The sequence below is a fragment of the Meriones unguiculatus genome, chromosome 10 (assembly GCF_030254825.1).
Source record: "Meriones unguiculatus strain TT.TT164.6M chromosome 10, Bangor_MerUng_6.1, whole genome shotgun sequence".
Lineage (NCBI taxonomy): Eukaryota > Metazoa > Chordata > Mammalia > Rodentia > Muridae > Meriones > Meriones unguiculatus.
Window position 1 is genome coordinate 49,395,323 of NC_083358.1, and position 21,142 is coordinate 49,416,464.

The window sequence follows — 21,142 nt, forward strand, 5'->3', positions numbered from 1 at the left end:
TTGCAAGTCCCTCAAATGGGTTGTCCTGGCTTGGGTGTTTTACAGGGTCCCTGGGTCTTACCTTTCTCTTTGTTGGCCCTGTTTATGTCCCTGACCTGCATGGGAACAAGAAGCCACCATCGTAGGAGCCTGCTTTCACTTTCCTAAGCACCCCTCTATTTAGATATTTTGAAATGTGAAAAGTAGAAAATATAAAGTCATATTTCCAAATGAGCATCATTTAGATTTCCCATTTCCCATCACCCAGGATTAACACTGGGACCTCTGACTTGTAGCCAGTACTTCATCCCCATGAATTTTTTTTCTTAGTTAGCATTGTTTCATGTGGTTAGCAAATCCACATTATTAGTGATTTCAATTTATCAGCACCATATTGTAGATAAACAATGAAAAGTAATTTTTATTGAACACATTGCTATTCTATATTAATATCAAGTATGACATATCACATTCTTTGAATTTCATAAACATAACTCAAGTGGTTTGAGTAGTTTTTCAACTCAGAAACTAGTAGTAAGACAATTGCCTACTTTGTTGGGGCAAATTCAAGATTAGAATACAGGTATGCTGACTTTTCATTCTTCTCTATTGTTCAGTTGCTTAGATAAATAATTTACAGGCATCAACAGTTCCAACAAATTCCCTCCACATAGTTCCTGTGTTTATAAGAACCTCTCTTTGTTAATCTGCTCTCTAAAATAATGGTAAAATAAAGATCCTGTAACTACACAGTGAAGACGTGCTTTGTTGACAGGTGTGTGACAGAGGCAGTGGATGCATTCTTGCCTTAGTTGCTCAATCTTTTTATCATGGTGAATGAAGGATCAGCAAACCATTTGGCAAGGAGCACATCCTTCTAAATTAGCCAGATAAGTCCAAGAGTCTATACATATCCATTTATTTTTACTCACTGAGAAGAAATGTAACTTAAGTAGGATTAACATTTTATGGCATTTATTTAGTTCTTGAGTTGACTGACAAGCCTATTAATGTATTCCATGAGCTTTATTAATGTAATTGGAAAATGGCCCACATGCCAGTCAACTTATAATAAGTAATTATGTTCATAAATACTGTAAAATTATTAGCTTTTAATTTGATCTCATGACATACCTTCAAAACAGTTGCATGGATTTTCTATTTCTACAGAAACAAAATATCGTGAGAAGCTCTCAGCAAGAGCATTCTTAGCTACTCAGAAATTCATGATCATCAAATGACCTTCAGAAACCAGTACCATCCAGGAAGGCATGCGATCTCTTTAAAAGTGCCTGACACTGTAAAGCAGCCTGTGCAGTGAAGCTGAAAACAAACAATTGCTGAACAGGTGCTAGGAAAGGGCATGTTTCCCATTGTCCAGTTTACACGTGTAGTTGCAACATGGGGCTGAGAGAATGAAAGCAGGATGCTTTCATGTTGAGAAATACAGAGTGGAAACCTACAGGCTGCAAAGGACAGGCCAATGACACATCATGGTTAATACACTGTCATCTAAATGCTTCTCAGATTAAAAGAAGCTTGCCACGTTTTTTTTTTTGCTTTTTCCTGAAAATTCAGATAGAAAGGCAAAGAGGGGAAAGATTAGGAACAGACCAGAGATGAGAAGTGTCTACTTTAAGTTTCTTGTCTGCTTTGAAGGCAGAACAAAGCCTGCCCCCAGATTCCCTGGATATCTCCATGAGCATATGGGCTGGACTGTAGGTTGGTGGGAAATCAGTTGAACACTGACCACCCTGCCTCACAAAAACAGGCAGAATCTTGTGAAAAGCTGATTTTGAAGAGCAATTATCACTTCAATCTATACTAGTGATTTGCTTTTCATTGTAAACTCTCTTCTTAAAGCAAATTGTATAATTAAGGAGTTTAAGTTCATCAGGACTGAACTATTTAAAAGGTGTCTTTGCATTGAGATTCTTATGCTATATGAGGGAACAGAAACCAGTTCGAAAGGTTACAGGTGAATGCTGTTGTAGAGTTAACCCATAACAAAATCCAAATCTATCCTGGACCCACAGAGAGAGAAATATGAAGACAGCAACACTGAGTCTTCCATTCAGCAACACCAGGTACTAAGTGCCCATAACTGGGCCATGTTTTCATTTGTTTTGTTACTAATTTTACTTGTGATTATCACACCAATGTTTTGAGATTCAGAGAGCAAAATATTTTTATGCAGACAACACATATATGTTTATAGGACAAGTACATTATGTTAGGTACCAAAATATGCATTTTTTCACCCTCCACAGATTATGGTCACATTTTCTTGATGGGTCCTTGTATTGGCAGAACCTGGCTTTTACATTTAAGTATGAAGGTGGACACATGTGATTTTACAGATTATTAGTTGAGTATCATCGTTATCTGCTGAAGTCCAATCAGACATAAGACACTGTGAGATATCTTCTAATACCTTGTATTAATATTTAACTTGAGTTGTTCTAGAAGGCTATACTTTGCTTTGTCACTCAAATGCAAGTGGAGAGGCAATGTGTATGCAGGTTGGTGGAGGTGGCTTTTAGAGTTAGTACCCACAATTCACAAGGCTTTTACTTTTCAACTTATCTGCTCTGGGCTTTTAAGTATTTATTTTAATGTATCAATTATGGATTCTCCAAGATTTATTTCAGAGATGACTCAAGGGAAGATATGAAATACATCATATAGGAAAAAACATAATGTGGTGTTAATGGCCACCACTTGTTCTTGTAAGTGGGGATTCCTGGACCTAAATAGTCATTACCCTTTAATGGAACCTAGACAATAATTCAGAGAATAATGACAACAGATTCTTGAATATTGGTAGCCGCTTCTGAGTCATCTCAATACCAATGTTAAATATTTCACACACAAAGCTTCACAAGGTAGCTCTTCTGGAACAAGGGCCTTTGGGTATGTCAGTATTTCATTTAAAGCTCACACGTCCCAGCAGCTCGCCAGGGAACACTGACCTTGCACAGTGAGGTGGACCTGCATTGTCCTCGGTGTGTGTTGGGTCTGCACAGAGCAGGTGTACGGGCCATCGTCCGTCACATCGACATTCTGGATCTGGAGACTGTAATCTCTTTTATTCAATGTGGAAATAGAAACACGGGGGTCCACTGACCACTTGTCACCTCCAGCAAAAATGATGCTTGATCTGTTGAGCCAGGCACCCTTTGAGGCTCCGTCTTCCAAGTAACACCTAGGCATCAAGGGAGGGAGAAAGGGAGGAAGGAAGGGAGAGGGAGAGGACAGGAGGAAGTGTGGGAAGAAGGAAAAGAAAGAAAGAGATACTGTTACTCAAAATGAGAACGGACAATGTCATCTTTGTTATGTGTGCCCTTTCCACATAGTAAATGCAGAAGAACATCACATGTAATGTCATATATTAAGGAGACTTGAAGCAACTGATGGGTTGCATGCTTGATGCAGTATGCACTGTGACCTAGTGAAATTTATCATGTTTCCAAACTTAGTTGTGTGTGTGTGTGTGTGTGTGTGTGTGTGTGTGTACCTGTGCTGCTTCAGTTCAGAGCCAAACTCTTCCCATTCTCTCTGGGTATTTAATGATTACTAAATAAAAGTAATGGCTGCACAACACTTTTCTACATGAAATCACATTTCTTTGACACTCTAGAAAGTAGAAGTCTGAGTGAGACAGCTTTGAACTTGTTCAGCTCTAAATAAAATGTACGAGCAATAGCAAGCATTAGAGCAACATGTAGCTCATAATTCTAAGAAAATCTGCCAAGCCACAAACTTGTAAAAATCAACCATGACCCTCTATTTACAAGACATAAGCTACTTTTACCAAACAGCTGCCATCATCAGTGTAAGGCTGACACTAAACTTTTAGTAACAAAACTGTGATGTCTTTTCAATAAAGTGTCCACTAGTTTTTTTTTTTTTTTTTTCTCCTAGGAGGTATTCATTTATGGACAAACTGCTCTAATGTCTGGCTGGAAATTTGCATGGTCCTTGTTCTCTAGATGTTGTTGTCTAGAGACAAAGACAGGCCAGCAGGAGAGGATGGATCTATGCAATCAGATGCAGGTGCATGAGAACATAGGGCTCTCCAGCCCAGAGAGATTGTCAAGGCTGGAAATGGCAAGATTTTCTGCAAGATGAGCTATCTGAGATGCACAAAGGTGTGTAGAAGTCATGGTACCATAGACACTACTCTGTGGGTCTTAAGGTGAAAGAGCCAGCTGCACAGAAGTGAAAATAAGCAAGATGTGTGGCATAGAAGAGATAAACAATAGGGCAGTGGAGATCAATGGGAGCAGGCTTGACAACAGTTAGTGTATCATAAGGTGAAACCTGAAGCCAGTTGTTCAAAGTCAGATTCTAGAACAAGATTCAGAAACACAGTCCTATACTCAATAGAAGAAGCAGGATGATCCAGGAGCAGAAGAGCCAGGACATATGCCAGTGATTTTGCTGAGGCCTGAAAATCAACATTTCACTTTGAAAAAAAAAAAAGTGTTACAAATTAAAAAGTAGTTTTCTTAAATGAGTAGAAAGCATGGCCACAGAAAGAGAATGCAAACATCTAAATAGTCTGGGAGCATTTCCACAGAACACCTTGGGGAATTGCACACAGTGTCTAAGATTGCCTCAAAATTGCAAGTTGGAGGCAACTGGCAATCTCTACAAAGTTTATGAAACTAATCATAGAGTGAACAAGGAACAATGTTCCAGAAGAATTTAATTTGCAGTCAGCTTCCCCATCTACAGACTCCAAAAGCAGTGGGGGCTGTAAAGGTCATTTTTAATTGAAAAGCTTTTCCTTGTGTATTCAACAAAGAAAATAAAACCTCTTTAATACTAGAATCGAACAATTGTAGTATGTTACTAATTCTTAATAATGTACAGAAAGAAGACAGAGTAGACATATTTCTCATTCAACAAGATCATACCCATGCCCATTTCAGGTTGAATGCTCTATGATTATTATGTGGGTCCCTCAAGCATTCCTTAAGTGATCTCTACATTTCTGGTATTTACATAGTAAGGAGCTTATCCCAGCCCTGGAGGCTATGGCTTGCTACACCCTTTATCCCTAGAAAATAAATCAGGGTGTGTACATTAAATGACTTCCCCAAGACACTCCATTGGTGGGTGGAAGGATTGCATTTGCAATCAAGTCTTTTTTATCCCCATCTGACACTCTTTCCACCGTGATGCAGATCAAAAGCTTTTAAAAATGGGTTTCAGAAAGAGGAAGATGATTAGAATGTTGCAGATGTTACAGCGAGTAATTTCTTGTTTACTGAATGTGACCGATTGCTTAACCTGTCCATTCTAAAGGAAGCAGAAAATCAATTATGGATGGGTATTTTGCCATGAAAGTTTCATTTGGTGACTCTGCTGGGCAGTTCCCTTTCTCAAGAGACAGGTGAAGCCTTGCTTGCAACTGAGATCAAGAGAACTCCCCAGATCAGCTGGCACACCCAGCCAAAAACCCTGTCCACAGTTCTGGAGCAGCAGAGGCCAGCACAGAAGAGCTGACTGGCCTTTGCCAAGGAGAACATGGAAATAAGTACTCTGCTGTGTCTGTGGCTTGAAGAGTGACAGGCCACAGCTGCCATTGGCTCCAACCCAACAGTCTTCAGGGCACTGTTGAGTAAGACAAAAACATGGCTTTTTATCAGTTCCTTGACTTTCCGCACCTTTCTTCTCAACTACATGTCACGGAACCGCAGCAACTAAAATCACTGTATATGGAATTTTACAAATTGAGGGTAAGCAGGCTTAGGTATGTCAGGGAGCCTTCTAAAGTCGCAGGATGTGGGTAATGAATACATGAAGGTCAAGGCAATAACGGCAGGAAATGCATTAAACAGGACCAGTCCACACTCACACTTGTGTGTGTGCACTCACACTTGTGTGTGTGCATGCAGGTTGTTATGTTTAGCATCGTATTATATGGAATCTGGTAATAACCATGTTTCCTGGTTTTCCAGGTCATTCTTTCTTGTGTTCCTTTCCTGCAAAAGCATCCTTCCTTACAGCATAATAGTTAGTTGATGTGTTGGAAATTCTCTAAGGAGAGAAAGGAGGCTGGGTATGGTAGGAAGAGAGTGAGAGCCACATGAGGAACTGTAATAAATATTTGTGTTTCTGATCTTTAGGTACTAAAACCTTTTTGTGTTGTTGCTACTTTGTTTTATGATTCATGGGCTCCACAAATAAAAATCTCCAAAAAATCTGATCTATATAAGACTCACAATGTGACTAGCATAACACATCCTGAGTTGCCTAGAACAGGAAGTAGAAAATATTCTGATTTGTACAGTCCTGCCCCCAACACCTGCAGCCAGATTCCTTCTGCCTAAAAGGCAGAGGAAAGCTTTACTATCTAAATCAGGTCAAGTCAATCCCTCTTATTTAATTTTAAAGAAAGCCACGATCCCCAGTGGTCTCTAACACATCCTATGTAGTGAGGTCTCTCACATATTTCTGACCTTGCTTGCTGTGCTGTTCATTTGTGGCTGTTCTCAGCCAGCACGGAGCACCTGCCTCGGGGAGATTGCACGTGTTGCTTATGCCACAGGACGTCTCCTCCCCTGGCATTCTCCCTTGCTAGTTCTACATTTCTCTAGTGTTATCACTAAATTATTTAAGGTATATATCGACTGTATTACCCACCACTAATCCTAGCACCCTCAATGGAAATACTGTTTACTTGACTGAGTAAGCAGTGAGAATTTTGAAGTAGCAGGGAACATAAGCCTCTGTGTGGTATTTGGTGTGCCACTAAACACAGCCTCTGCTGACAAGGATATTTTTGTGGCTTCTTTCTTCATAGCCTGACAAAGCCAGGTTTTCTTTTAAATAAAAAAAAATTTAGAAAAGACATTCTATACTTACCAAAATATATATTCATTATAGAACATTTTATTTAGATGACTTGTCTACGATAATAAACATCTGGATATTGGAAAATGGAAAAAGACTACTTGTTATAGTTCACTTTGCCTCAGTTCTTAGTTGCAGAAACCCAGGTTGAAGAAGACAATGCCTCTTTCCTCTGACCTGTTCAGCAAGGTTCCTTGAAGCTCACGCTAAGATGGAAAGCTCCAGGCTGGGTATGGAGTCCTAGCAGATCCCACCAGTGTAGCAATTCTAGCAGACTGTGCTGTAGACACTGGCCCTGTGGGGTTCAAATCCTGACACCAAACATCAGGGAGCTCAGTGGAAATTGACTTACTATGCTGTTTATTGCTTTCTAACATTCTGCTGGGGAAAAATCCTGCAGCTGCTGAAGAACAGCTCTGTTGTGATGAGGTTTCCCATCAAAGGATCCTGTCTAGGAAGGCTGACCAGCTCTGTGAAGACAGGTCAGTTTCCTCACAATGTGCTGATTAATGAGAGCATCTATCAAAGACACTAATTAATGAAAAGAGGAAGGAACAAGCTCAGTGAAAATGACTTTCTAAGGAAAGGGTATACCAGTTAACTATGCTGCTCGCTTCACTGTCCCACAAAATGCCTGCCACCTAAGTATCCCCGTGTGTCTGCATCACAAAGTCCGAATGTGTCAGATGATTTTTAAAGACAACCCAAACTTTAAGATCCCTATACAATCTTCATGGTAACTATTCTCACACCTAATTATATTTTAATTAAAACTAAAATAAATTAATGAAAAAGAATGTCTTAATAGTCTGACAACTAGGTCAAATTGAAGTAAGAGAACAGGAAAATGAAATAAAATAAATTATACTCTCTTTCCTATTTGTCTCTGTTTTAAAGGTACACTCTTCTTAAGGTCTTTCAAAATACCTTATATATATGTGGATGTAAATTTATATATATTTGTCTGTGTCTATCGTCTATCTACATAGAATTTACCTCTCAATTATCTAGAATGCAATATCTATACAATAAAATCACCGTGTCACAGGATTGGTTGTGTCACATGATTGCATTCTGAGTTTTCTACAGCTGCTATCAGACATCAGCAAGAATATTTTAGCAAGAATATTATATATATATATATATATATTTTTTTTTCATTCAGACCTGACAAGTCTTTGAGGGGTAGGGCCAAATATTACCATATGTCCATTTACAGCAAGGAAAGTCATCACAGAGCAAGGAAGTCGCTTCTAGATGCATGCACATTGAAATCTGTGATGTATAAAAAGCATCATTAACACGGCACGTGTGTATGAAGCCTTCAGACCTTCACAGTAATACTGATGGGATCTGCACACTTACTGTTCACGGGAATTGCACCACATTGGTAATGCATTTGCTTCTCCTATATCATCAGGAATTAAAAATCCTAACAGAAATAGCATTGATTTCTTGTTCAGTGAAAGAAGAAAACCCATTTTTTATATGTTTTATTCTAGTTGTTCTTTGTGTTACTCTTTTAAGTATATATTAGGCAAATGATTGAAAGCCATTCTCTAAGCAAGAGCAAATTTCCAAATACCTGAAGTGTTTCCTGAATTGTGCATTAGAAGTGAAAAAAAAAAAAAGAAAAGAAAACTTTGCAAGCTTCTCTTGATTTTGTTTAATTTAGAACTCTGTATCTCAATCATTCCTAAAACCTAACTTTAAAGAATAAGATAATAGATTTTTAATCTTCTAAACCATTGATATGTCAATTTTAATTGTTACGCTCATAGGTATTTGGTAGGTAACTCTGTGTTATAATATTTCAGAATTTTCAGTATTTAGAAGGTCATTGAAGTTTTGATCTGAATTAAACCATATTTCCAAATATCCAATCTGTCTATGGTCATGTAGATTAGCCCACGTTCTTATGTAATAACACAGGTTGATATATTCTATTCTAAATTTGTCTGTATTTAAAAGAGATACTGCCAAATAAGTAGGGGCCTTCCATCATGCATTATTTACAAATAATTAACATAGCATTAACTTCTCTTAAATAAAGCAACTATAAGAATTGTGAAAGATGCCTATGTATTCTGAACAAAGAAATCAGGAGGCTCCAAATGCGCAATTCTGTTTTCAGTCTGTTATTGGGGATATAACAGACTGATAACAAGGATGTATTTCATGATGATGACCACTGTGGGTGAAGATGCACTCCTTGAGGGGTGGGGTGGGGCACAGGGAAGACAATGCAGCCAGTCCTGATGAGACCTGATAGGCTAGGGTCAGGTGGAAGAGGAGGAGAACCTCTCCTATCGGTGGACTGGGGGAGGAGCATGGGGAGAAGAGTGAGGGAGGGATTGCAGAAATCAGAGGAGATGAGAAAGGGGGCTACTGCTGGGATACGAAATAAATAAATTGTAGTAAATAAAAACAATTTAAAAGAAAGTCCTTGCATACTATCTCATTTAAGTCTTGCAAACACCCTAAGAAGGGGCCCCAGCACCACAGTACTCAGGTCTGTGTGCACAGGCACAGGAAACTGTCTAGAAGGGGTGGGGGCTTGCATGCTGGAGAAGCCCACTCAAGGCTCTCTGTTCTGATGGCTTTAAGCGTGTTTCACTTCAGAAACACCTGTCATTTCCACATGTTAAATTTTGAATTCAGTGAAGCCAGCTTGCTTTTCCCCCACATGGACTCAAATGTGAGATCTTCAAATCTGGAAGAGCGTCAAGTCTTTTGCTAACTGCGAGTGCTCCGAACTGCTGTGGGGATTTTTGTCTGCTTTGCTGCCTTCCTGGCAGATGCTTCAGGAAGAAGTTGGACTTCCACCCCGGAGCTGCAAGGAGATGCATGCTACATTTAAATGCTTGCAGGAGCTTTAGTGTATTAGCGGCAGGCAGTGGAGGTAGAGGCCCAGAAAAGGACTGAGCTGCAGGGAAATCTTGCTGTTTCTCCAGTCTTCTGTGTGGACCTCATTCCCAGAGCAAGGAGAAAATGGAGTAAAAACCCTTGCAGTAGCTTCTCTCACTCCTATCAGCTGCCTTTCATCCAACCCATTAGACGGGTTGCAACTGCATGTAGGCAATGCTGATAAAGCAAGCAGCCTACAGTGTGTGTACGGTCAGGCTCTAAACATCCCCACGAAAACACTACTTCTCAGTGTCTGTGAATACTGATGTTTGAATAACAAAATGAATTCCTTTTTCTCACCTACAATTTTTCAAGTAAAAAAATATTCTGAGTACAGATTTTATTTTATAAATAAGAATGACTCACAGCACAAGTGATTAACACTGGCCTTGTAACTGCTAACTAAAGGGCCATTAATCCACATTTATCTGTTCTTTCAAGAAAATTAAATAAGCCATAACTCAATATGAGCAATGTCTTAAAATATAAACTGGGGGACTACCCAGAGGAAAAACTGAGCATGCTTTTTATTACCTCAGCCAACCTCCTGGAAACAATTTTAAACTGCTTAGATTCCTGCCCAAATTTAAAAAAAAAAAAAAGTACTGTTGAACACAATCTCTAATTTGAATTTTATTAAATGTTATTTTTTTTTACAAAGGCAAACTGTAGTGTTTTAGTGGATATTGAGGTTCAAATGTCTTTTCTGTGTTTTATCTTAAAGAAGCTAATTTGCCCTAATTTTCTCACTTGTGCCATGGGGTTGCTTAGCATCTCTACCTGACTACTGTCATGAAGACCAAGTTAGTCATTTTAGTATATCAGGACTGAGCCGTGTGTGTGTATGAATAAAGTTAACTACTGTCAATCTGTCTGCCTATTGCTAAGTCAAGCCTCAAAACAAGACAAACATGATTCTATAACCTACAAGAGAAATTGTAAGACATCAGTTTGCAAATCATGTTCAGCCATGTACTTGAAGTATGGAATATTTACCCAATACTATGGTCTTTTCAAACTTATAACTTCATATTATTATAAATATATTCATTAAAAATTCTTTTTCTCACTTGAAGTTAATCCAAAGGAGTTTCAATAACAGTGATTTGGTGTTTATTTAACACCTATTTTAAAAAATATATAGATAAATTTTACATCCAAAGGAAATGCCTCAGACTGAAATGACTTCCACTTTTAGCACATAATTCATTTCTAATTTAATTTTTTTGGTATTTAACATCTTTATTGATATCTTATCTTCTCTGGTTTAAAATTAAATACATAAGCCAGCCTGAAAATAGCTGTGTAATCATAAAAAAAAATCTAAGAAATTACTGAAAGTAAAATAAATGTCTTATTATTAATAGCATATAACTGATCAAAGCACGTATATTATGGTAAATACTTGTTAAATGGTTTGTACTTTAAGGAGTTCATGATGTTATCATTAATAAGGGCATTTATCTTAATGCATGGGGAGAAAGTCCTTAATTTTGTTTATACGAAAACTGGCTCAGAATCAGATCTTCCTAGATTTTGTGTTTGTTATTTGGAAACTGGGAGAAAGCCTGTTTTTGTAAATAAATCTCGGCAATTGATAGACATGGTAGCACGCACCTCAGACCTTCTGCCTCCTAAAAGCAACGCAGTGACAGTTCCGTGGATGGTGTCCACTGCATCATGGGTGCTGCTCTTCCAGCTGAAAACTCCGCTGAACCTCTGAAGGGATTATTGCTAAAATGTCGCCTAGTATAAAATGTCTCAAAGCCTTGGGTATTCACTATCTTGAAACCACTGCTTTAAGCCTTCTCTGTTATGAAAACTGACTGGGAAGAGCATGTGGGAACATGAGGCACCCCTCATGGGCAGATCCAGCTGTGCCACGCAAGCTAGGACCAAACTTTCCTTTGCCTCTCAGTCGCAGTTCCCAGGAGGCTATGTACAGCTAAGAACACTGTGGGCTCAGCGCACACTAGTTTCTGCTTTACTGCTTTCTACATATTTGCCTCTGGATTTCCTCTTTTTAGGACTTAGTTTCTGCCTACACAGGTGGGAAAAGAGCCATGCCTCGGAAGCACTAGAATGCTGGCCCACAGACCAAAGCCATGCTCAGGGTTGCTCTGAATGGAAAACACAGAGAGCCACTCTCCATTCTGAGTTGAGCCTGTGTTCTAAGTCGCACATCTCAAAAGTAAAGCCCAACAAAGAAGGGCACTGCAGCCTGAGCTGCAACTGCCCAAGCTTCAGCTACTAAGGAGGAAGAGGGAGGGAGCTACAGGTGGAATACAAAGTGAATAAACTGTAATTAAAAAAAAAAACCTCATCTGTTATCATTTATATTTGATTCAGACAATGTGATATTCTTTTATTTTCTCTATCACCTCAAGAAATTGCATCTTGGTGGACTATGCTTATTGTTGTGTCTTTCAGGGATCCTACCTCATGGGTCAAGGTTCAGTCATTCACAAGAAAAAGGTCAGTTTGTTACTCCCTGTCTTCATGTTCACCTTCTTTTCTTGGTGAACATGCTGACAACCAGGTTCAAAGTATTTATAGTTAGCATAGCACATACTCAAGGTGTTCAATTAACTGTAAAAGGCACATAAATGATAAGTTAGGGAGGAACAATGGAAACTGGAGGATTAAAAAAATAAAACCAACAAAACTTCATCACTTAAATTGAAATTCTTTTTCTATTGAAATATTCTTATCCTCAAATGCCATTTTACTGTTGAACTGGTCTCCCATGTTAGGGCCCCATACTGTGTTCTCAACAATTCTCTACCTTGGCCATTAATCTCTCCTGGGAAGCTGTCAGAATCCTTTATGAAAATCGAAATGTACTGTATCCACTTTTCTTATCTTTCACATTGCATTATTTTGAGCAGCCTGGCAAGTTGGTTAAGCACAAACTGCAGTGTAAAATCACATTAGGAATACAGCCATACTCAGATTCTGTTACTACGCCCACAATGGTCTCTATGATCGATCAATATGCAGGTCTATTGTTTCTCACTCTTCTTATCTCCCGGGATCCTTCATTCATGCTTCTGTTCTAATTCAAAGGACTCCATGTATGCCAAGCTGTTTAGACACATTCATCCTTTCTGTCTCTAATTGGCCTCCATAATTATGAACCCTTGGAAGAAAATACTGTGTTTTCTTTTTTTAATCCTTCATTAATTATCTCTATGTGTTCAGGCTTTCAGATTAATAGTGTCCAGTTCTTTCAACAGCTATCTTCTTTTTTGTGTATTAAGTTCAAAGTCTATATTATAAAATATAGACTTTATGGATAGCTAATAGATTTTAAAGTGGTATTTTATTGAGTTATAAATAAATGGATGGATACAATTTTCCTTTGAAATACATACTAGTCCAAAAATAAAAGGAAACTGTTTTTGGCAGATTATACTTTTGATTTTGCCAAATGCCAAATTGTTTTACACCTAATGGGAAACATTTGCCTGCCATCTTTAGCAATGGCCGAAAGTCATTGTTGTTTAACAGATGCCATGTGGCCCTGGCAAGATAAGTTAGTCATCATAGTGAGGCTCTGTAGGCAGCGATCATCAAACCGCATTTCATACTTAACAGAGGAAATAGGGTAAATAAGATGTACTTCCCTAACCTTACAAAGAAAAAGTTATCTCAACATGAATGACACTGATTTCTAAATCCATTCTCACTTCAATTCCCCTAAGTACTTCCCTGTTGAGGTCTATGGAAACAAACCATAAAATTAAAAGATACAAGAACACACTTTAATTCCAACGTAATGGCAATCTTAAAGGAGCCTAAGCAAAATATCCCATATAATCACCATGATAAACACATTCTAAAATGTTCAATGGTTGATGAGTACCAGGAAGGTAGCTCATGGATCACAGCATTAGAAAGAGGAAAGCCCACTACAAAAGACAGCATGTAAGGTATCTTACTGTAGGTAGGACTCAGTTCCAGAATTATATGTATAGATGGGTGGGTAAGAGTGAGAGGCTAACAGGATCATAGAGGAATGAAAGAAAATGGAAGGGGAGTTGTATGCATGACTTTACATGATGAGAGGTGGGGGGCAGGGACTAGGATTCAAATCATCCCTTGGGCTAAAAGCCAGATGAGGTCTTGAAATACTTTCAGTAGGCAATGAATATGTTTTTAGGATAGATGATAAGAGACAGTCTTGAAAAATGTTCATGAGGACAATTTTTTAAAAGTATGTCATAGAAATGGGACAGTAAACTAAATGTAATTTGCATTTTATGAAACATTAAGCTTAATACTACTGTCTGTTTCCTGTGCTTAAAGAAAGAAAGCTCTACAGCTGTGGGGGACTTTTCCAGCATAGGAGAATCAGGCAGCATAAGAGTTCTGGATGTTTTTTTTCATCAATGTAACTATCCAATGACTCATCTACCCACTCATCCATCTATTTGTCCAGTCATCCATCCATCCATCCACTCATCCATCCATCTATCTATCCATCTGTGTATTCCTTCATTCTGGAAGCAACATTCTGCCAGAACTCATGACGGCAACACAATTCAAAGACCTTAAGGCTGGAAAGCCATAGTCAAAATCCACAGTTAGTTCTGAAAGCTGAAAGGTTTAACATAAAACAGAGTGAACAGGTGGAGGTCTTTACAGTCCATCAGACTTGCATATGGAGAGGTCACCAATGCTCCTTGAGTCACAGCAGGCCATCAGGGTTGGAGGCAGGCACACACAGTTGCTTGCTTTTAAAGCATTGCCCGTGAGATACGGGCAGCATCAACCAAAGGAGATGCTCATGCAGCAGTTCTGGATTCAGCCTTCAGTAGAGAGGCAGGCATGGCGATGAGCTGCAGTGGGTGTTAGTACAGTGTGAGCACATATGAGAAGCTTTAAACAGAAACTTGAAAATTCAGCCCATTTTACACTGAGAAGAACAGGAAACATCTAAGAAAAATTTTAAGAAGGCACACTGGTCTTTGGTGTCTTGAGCAGAGAGTGAAGGAGTCTGTTGGCATTAGCTGTAAGGATTCTTCTTTTGTGTCTCTTCAGTGCACTTTCGGTGTATAGCTGACAGTGTTAGAAGGAGACCTCCGGGGACATATGGACAGCAGGAGTAGTAACAGGAGGATCTGCCTTTATCACTGATCATGTTTTGTCTTTTTTTTAAAAAGGAGTGGACTCAGTTCTAGGTTATCTCCATGAATGATCCTTGGTTGGAGTATCAGTCTCAGAAAAGACCCGGGGGCACGATGTTTTGGTTCTGTTGCTCTCCTTGTGGAGCTCCTGTCCCCTCCAGGTCTTTCTATCTCCCCCTTCTTTCATAGGGTTCCCTGAACTCTGCCCAAAGTTTGCGATGTGTGAACAGGGGCTGTCTCTGACAGGAACTTACTGGCTGACATTTTGATCACTTGAGGGGAGAAAAGCCTTACCAGGCCACAGAGGAAGAAAATGCAGCCAGTCCTGATGAGACCTGATAGACTAAGGGTAAGAGGGAAGAGGAGGAGGACCTCCCCTATCAGTGGACTTGGAGAGGAGCGTAGAAGGAGATGAGGGAAGGAGGGCAGGATTGGGAGGGAATGAAGGAGGAGGCTATAGCTAGGATACAAAGTGAATAAATTATAATAAATAAAAAATAAATTAAAAATAATGAAAGTACAAAAAAAGGAGCAGACTCATGTGCAATAGTTTTTAATAGCTATCTAACCTTTGGTAGCTTCATTTCATTTAAAGCTTCGAAGCTTGTTTCCTTTGGCATGTTAGTTATACATAACAAGTATTATTTACAGACAAAAGCAGCAGACAAAATTTTCTGTGTTGTTTGTAGTATTTGAAGCTACATATTTCAAATGCCCTGTTTGCCTTTTGTTGGGTTGACAAGTATCACTTGATTCTTGAGAATTTCATGTTAAAATTCTTGTTTGCAATGTGTCTTCCACATCTTATATTATTTGCACTAAAGATCCTTATATTTAATTGATATTTTGATATCAAATTACAAATAAGAAATATTTTACTTCTCTTTCTTTTAATTTGGGGATATGGAGGCAAGAAACCATATAATACCACGGGGTCTTTCTGAATGAGAAGTTCTGCATTTCAGCTGGGCTAGTTGTTAACCCAGGTCACTCAATCTGCCTGTCTCCACCCTGCAATGCCAGGATTGTAGATGTCTGCATCTAGGTAACTGGAGAAATCAAGATGTTAAAAACAAACTCTCTACCCACACATTCCTATAAGTACCCAATGCTGTCAGAACCCAATTCTAATAAAAAATGCTTCTGTTTTATACCTGTCAATCACACATAATGACGATTGAATAGAGATTATCATCAGGTTTTCTACATTTACTTCATGAAATGTACTTAGTAATACTCTAGACACTATTCAAATATACAAAAGTACTTTATGAAGTTAGTGCTATTGCTAAAGTTTACAAAAGAACAGATGCCTCTTGAGGGAAATAATCGCTCAAAGAAATACACTTGGTAGAGTCAGAGCGGGAGCCTGAATGTAAGTACAAAGGAATCCCAGCTATCAGTGTTTTCTACCAGCATTCAGCAGAAACCGGAACAATCTCTCAGGGACCCCTTTTCCTTGAACACTGAGAAGCTCACTGTCCTAAGTAAAATCTAAAGATTCTGAGAATGAAACCAGCCTCTTCCATAGGTGAGGTCAGTTCATAGCTGTCATGAGGACAATGCACAACGGAACAGAACACAACTCAGCATGAAAGGCAAATCTGCGAAGTCTTCAATATCCCTTTTCCAGCTACAGGTGTAAGTGATGGACCCTGGGCTCCTGGCATTTCTACCATAGCAGTTCTCACTCTCATTGAAGCCTGGATAGAAGCACAGCAGTCCCTGAAGAATGAACAGGTTTGCATGTATGCATTCTCATACAAGCGGCTTGCCTGTTACTGCAGGTTGGATTCCACCTACACCCTCTCCATGGGACAGTCATCAGCGATGGGCAGAGGTCTGGCCTGAGCTTTAGCACTGAAAGTATAAATGTCAGACATCTGTAGCTACACTTTTATGTTCACTTTTCCCTAAAGAGTTTATCACTAAAAAGGTATAAGTATCCTCTCTATCGGAATATTCAGGTGACATGTCACAGCCACACCTACCACTGCATGCAGCCTGCCACCTGTACCAGTCAGCCGTGGGCACACCAGGTGTGATAAGGGGGCCTGTGCTTGCACATGCTGAGTCCAAGTCATTCAGTGTGAATAAATAAGTGGAGACAGCACTGAACATACATTCAGTTCTTGTTTGTGTTTCTCAGTAAACCAGTGTGTTGGAGATAGAACCTTATCCTGTGGGCTCTCTAGGGAAAAGCTAACTCTTTTCAGACATAATAATAATAACAGCTATAAAGTTGGTAACAAGTTTGGTTCACAAATTTTGTCACCATTTGAGGTTAGAAGTGACGACCAAGTGTCTAAGTTTCTGAGCCTCAGTTTCTATCGGGCACACAAGCAGAAGGTCCTGCTTTTTCACCTTCCATGAATTTTAAAAATTGCTTAAGAGCAGTCGGTCTAAGGTACAAATACAGGGAAGTGAGACTTTCATTAACACAAGCATTATAAAGTAACACAAAGTCAGCTCTGAACTCAGGGACTCTAACTCTATTTTTGGCACCATGAAATTCTTACGAGGGATTTCGAGTTTGCCAACCATCAATAGCCAAATGTGATCAGTCTTTCCCATGGAGTGATCATGGATGATGTCTCTGGGAGACAGCGCTCTGGGCAAGCATCGCTCTCAATTATTGTTTCCTATAGAGAAGTGAACTGAAAGGAGGTCCCCTCCTTACAGGAATACTCACACCATTGACTAGGGGAATATTCATGAGGTCTGTGATAACAGAAAGGTGTCCCCTTCCTTCCTAGACTATTATCTTCCTTCCTAGACTAATTCTAACTAAGTAGTTAGAATTCTAACTAAGTAGTTAGAATTAGTCGCCAGGGCCGGGAGCAAGGGGAGTGCAGCCTTGACTGTATCCAGGGCACACTCTGTCTCCAGTCTCCTTGTGTCCATTCGCCTCATTTACAGATTCAGGCTGGAGAGAAAACGAAACAGAGCAGTCAGCACACCAGGACTAAGTCCAAGGTAAGCCGCATGGCATCCTGCTTGCTGCACACAGGTCATCTCAACTCTGAAGCTTCATAAGCACTGACGTAAACCCAGGCAAAGAATTAGTTCATGATCCATGAAACAGAACGGAGACAAACTCTGTGTTAACGCTTCTTTTATTAATTATGCAAATTAGTATAGGGATTTATGGTTTTATATATATACACACACACACACACACACATATAAGCTTCAGAGTAAAACTCAGTGGTAAATCAATGGCCTACAGTGGCCTAGCAAGGGTGAGCCCTTTGATCACTTCCATGTGGTGTGTGCATGTGCATGTGCCTGTGTGTCTCTGTGTGTGTTTGTATGTGTTGTAAAGGCTAGAGTTATGTTTTAAGTTTAAATGACTGTTCTTATGAGATCTACAAAATAAAAATTCCTCTAACCTGTAAGCCCCACTTTTCTGAGGACAGACAATGTCCTGGAATGCTGGGGCTATTGCTCATGTGAGATGACAAGGCATGACTCGCAAACAAAGGCTGGCTGCCCGCGTGCACAGTTCCCCTTGTTCCTCCCTAACTTATCATTTATGTGCCTTTTACAGTTAATTGAATACCTTGAGTATGTGCTGTGCTAACTATAAATTACATTGAACCTGGTTGTCAGCATGTTCACCAAGAAAAGAAGGTGAACATGAAGACAGGGAGTGACAAACTGACCTTTTTCTCATGAATGACTGAACCTTGACCCATGAGGTAGGATCCCTGAAAGACACATAGCAAGCATATTCCACCAAGATGCAGTTTCTTGAGGTGATAGGGAAAATAAAAGAATATCACATTGTCTGAATCAAATATAAATCTTAACGGATGAGGGTTTTTATTATTATTAATTACAGTTTATTCCCTTTGAATTGCTCCTTCCTTCTTCCTCCTTAGTAGCTGAAGCATGGGCAGTTGCAGCTCAGGCAGGAACTGCATCGGGGTGTGTGCTTGCCCGCACTGGACAACTGCAGGAAACATCAGCCTTATGGGCTCTGCCTATATAAGCATGTGATGTTGTAATTCTGGACTATTCTCTAGGAATTCCTGGCATGAACCTTGCCAGTGTTTATCTTCCTGGCCAGTATTTAAATCTTTCTTCAAATTTGGCTTAAAAATGAGATAGTTGTCTTATTCTAACCTTGCGGGATTAACTCACTCTCTCTCTCTGTGTGTGTGTGTGTGTGTGTGTGTGTGTGTGTAAGAGAGAGAAAATAAAACATAATAAAAACCTTTAAAACAATAGTATGGAATCTGTAATTCATCCAATGTTCCCTTTCCTAGCTGGGCTTGCAGCAGGCACCTTTGCTCACTGAGACATCTCACCAGCCCCAAATTCTGGGGCCTAATAAAATAGCTGTATGAGAGTGATATACACCTAGAAATGCTTATTACCCTGAAGAATAAAGTATATACTTTAAAAGAGTTTTAGAACTCTATAAATTACCACTGTATTTGTTTAAAACTGTTCTCAATAATTACGCTCAAACAGCAATCACACCGAAAATGTTAATTGAGTTTGAAACCAATTGAACATTATCTACTTATCTCATTGTAAAGACAAAATTATTTAACATGAATCAGATGTCCATGTGAATAAAATATTTCTGGCAAATTTGTATGTGTAAACAAAGTGTTGTGTCTGGCTCTACTGAGTTCAAAGGCAAAATTCACAACCGAGATAGAATTTTCACAGCAATCCCTCTCACCACCCTATGTGCTCTCATTAATTGTCCTGAAATTTTGCTTTGGTTACACAATTCCTACTATCCATCATATAACCCTTCCTGGCGCAGAGAATCAAATCCAAGGGCATTGTCATGGAATTAACAATATTTTACAACCTGACTTCTATTTACTTCTGATCCATTTTACCTTAGAACCTTTCAAAATGACCTTTACCTAACAGGGAACTCAGTCCTGAATAATTACCGCATTGTGCTATTAAACACGGATTTCCCTGAAATGTCCTCATTTTATTTGCCACGCTTTAGAGTTCCACTGATCTTTTAATGTCCATTTTAAATTCCCCTTTGAAGATCTCCTTGCTTATTCTGCCATAGGAACAGCATTTCTACTGAAGTGTATGTAATTAGTGTAGGTCATGGAAGACCTTTCTGGTAAGTTTCTATCCACGCACATCCACGAAGCACGCATAACCAGGACTTTTAAAAATTGAAATTGTTAGATGGGTTTAATGCCTGCACATTTCTTTTTCCCATGCCCCCTTAGGGCCATCATGCTTTTCACCAGCCACAGTGCTGTGGTTTGAAAGTGAAAATTCCTCTATAGGCTTCTATTTGAACACTGGTCCCCAGAGGGCAGAAGGTTTTTGAAACGCTGTGGAACCTTTCATGGGCATGGCCTTGCTAGTGGCAGTGGCTCACTGGGAGGGGTCTCATTCACTTCCAGTTCACTCTCTGCACTGTGCCCCAGGGATTAATGTGACCAGCTTTCATCCTCTCTTCCTGTCATGCTTACTACATATCAGCTGCTTCCCCTTGAGCTGAAAGCCAGAGTAAGTCCTTCCTCCTTCCGTCAGCTTGTCACAGGTACAGGAAAAGTAACTAATACAAGTGCTCCATTTTCTTATCTCTTATGAATCTGTATATTAATCAGATATTTGCTACTAATGCTTAATTTACAATGGAAATAAAAAGTTTCAATTATCCTCAAAGCATAAAAGAAACAGGAAAATAAGAACTAAGGGGAGATGTAGTTCTCAGGAGTCCTGACTCTCCCATGGTGGTGACCTGAGCAGCACTCCTCATTTGTAGCATCTGGATGAGCAGAAACAGGAACAGGAACAGGAGTTCTCTCAGCAAAGCCTTTTCCCCTGGGCGGCTCTGAGCTGACAAGTTCCCTTTACTCTTGAGATGCAGCCTCTCCCACAAGAAGCTGTTACCTGTTAAGTCTCAATTTGCATTGTTACAAAACTGTTACTAGATGTTCAATGTTCAGAAAGGCAAATGAGATAGACATCTAAGAGGGAGAAAACAGGGAACAGGACAGGAGCCTATCACAGAGGGCCTCTGAAAGACTCCACCCAGCAGGGTATCAAAGCAGATGCTGAGATGCATAGCCAAACTTGGGCAGAGTGCAGGGAATCTTATGACAGAAAGGGGAGATAGAAAGACCTGGAGGGGACAGGAGCTCCACAAGGAGAGCAACAGAACCAAAAATTCTGGGCACAGGGGTCTTTTCTGAGACTGATACTTCTTGTTAAAAGAATAAAAATCAGTTCCATTATGTCAAAAAATGATCAAAAATTTTTAA

The 21,142-nt window shown here is 39.5% G+C and overlaps 1 protein-coding gene across 2 annotated transcripts in view; it reads right to left on the bottom strand.

Moving 5' to 3' along the window:
* Positions 1–21,142, bottom strand: part of Negr1 (neuronal growth regulator 1) — a 727,040-nt gene that overhangs the window by 422,930 nt on the left and 282,968 nt on the right. For both annotated transcript variants that reach the window (XM_060392439.1, XM_060392438.1), the window contains exon 2: positions 2,952–3,184. In XM_060392439.1, coding sequence (XP_060248422.1) covers positions 2,952–3,184 — 233 coding nt within the window. The remainder of the gene's footprint in view (positions 1–2,951; positions 3,185–21,142) is intronic.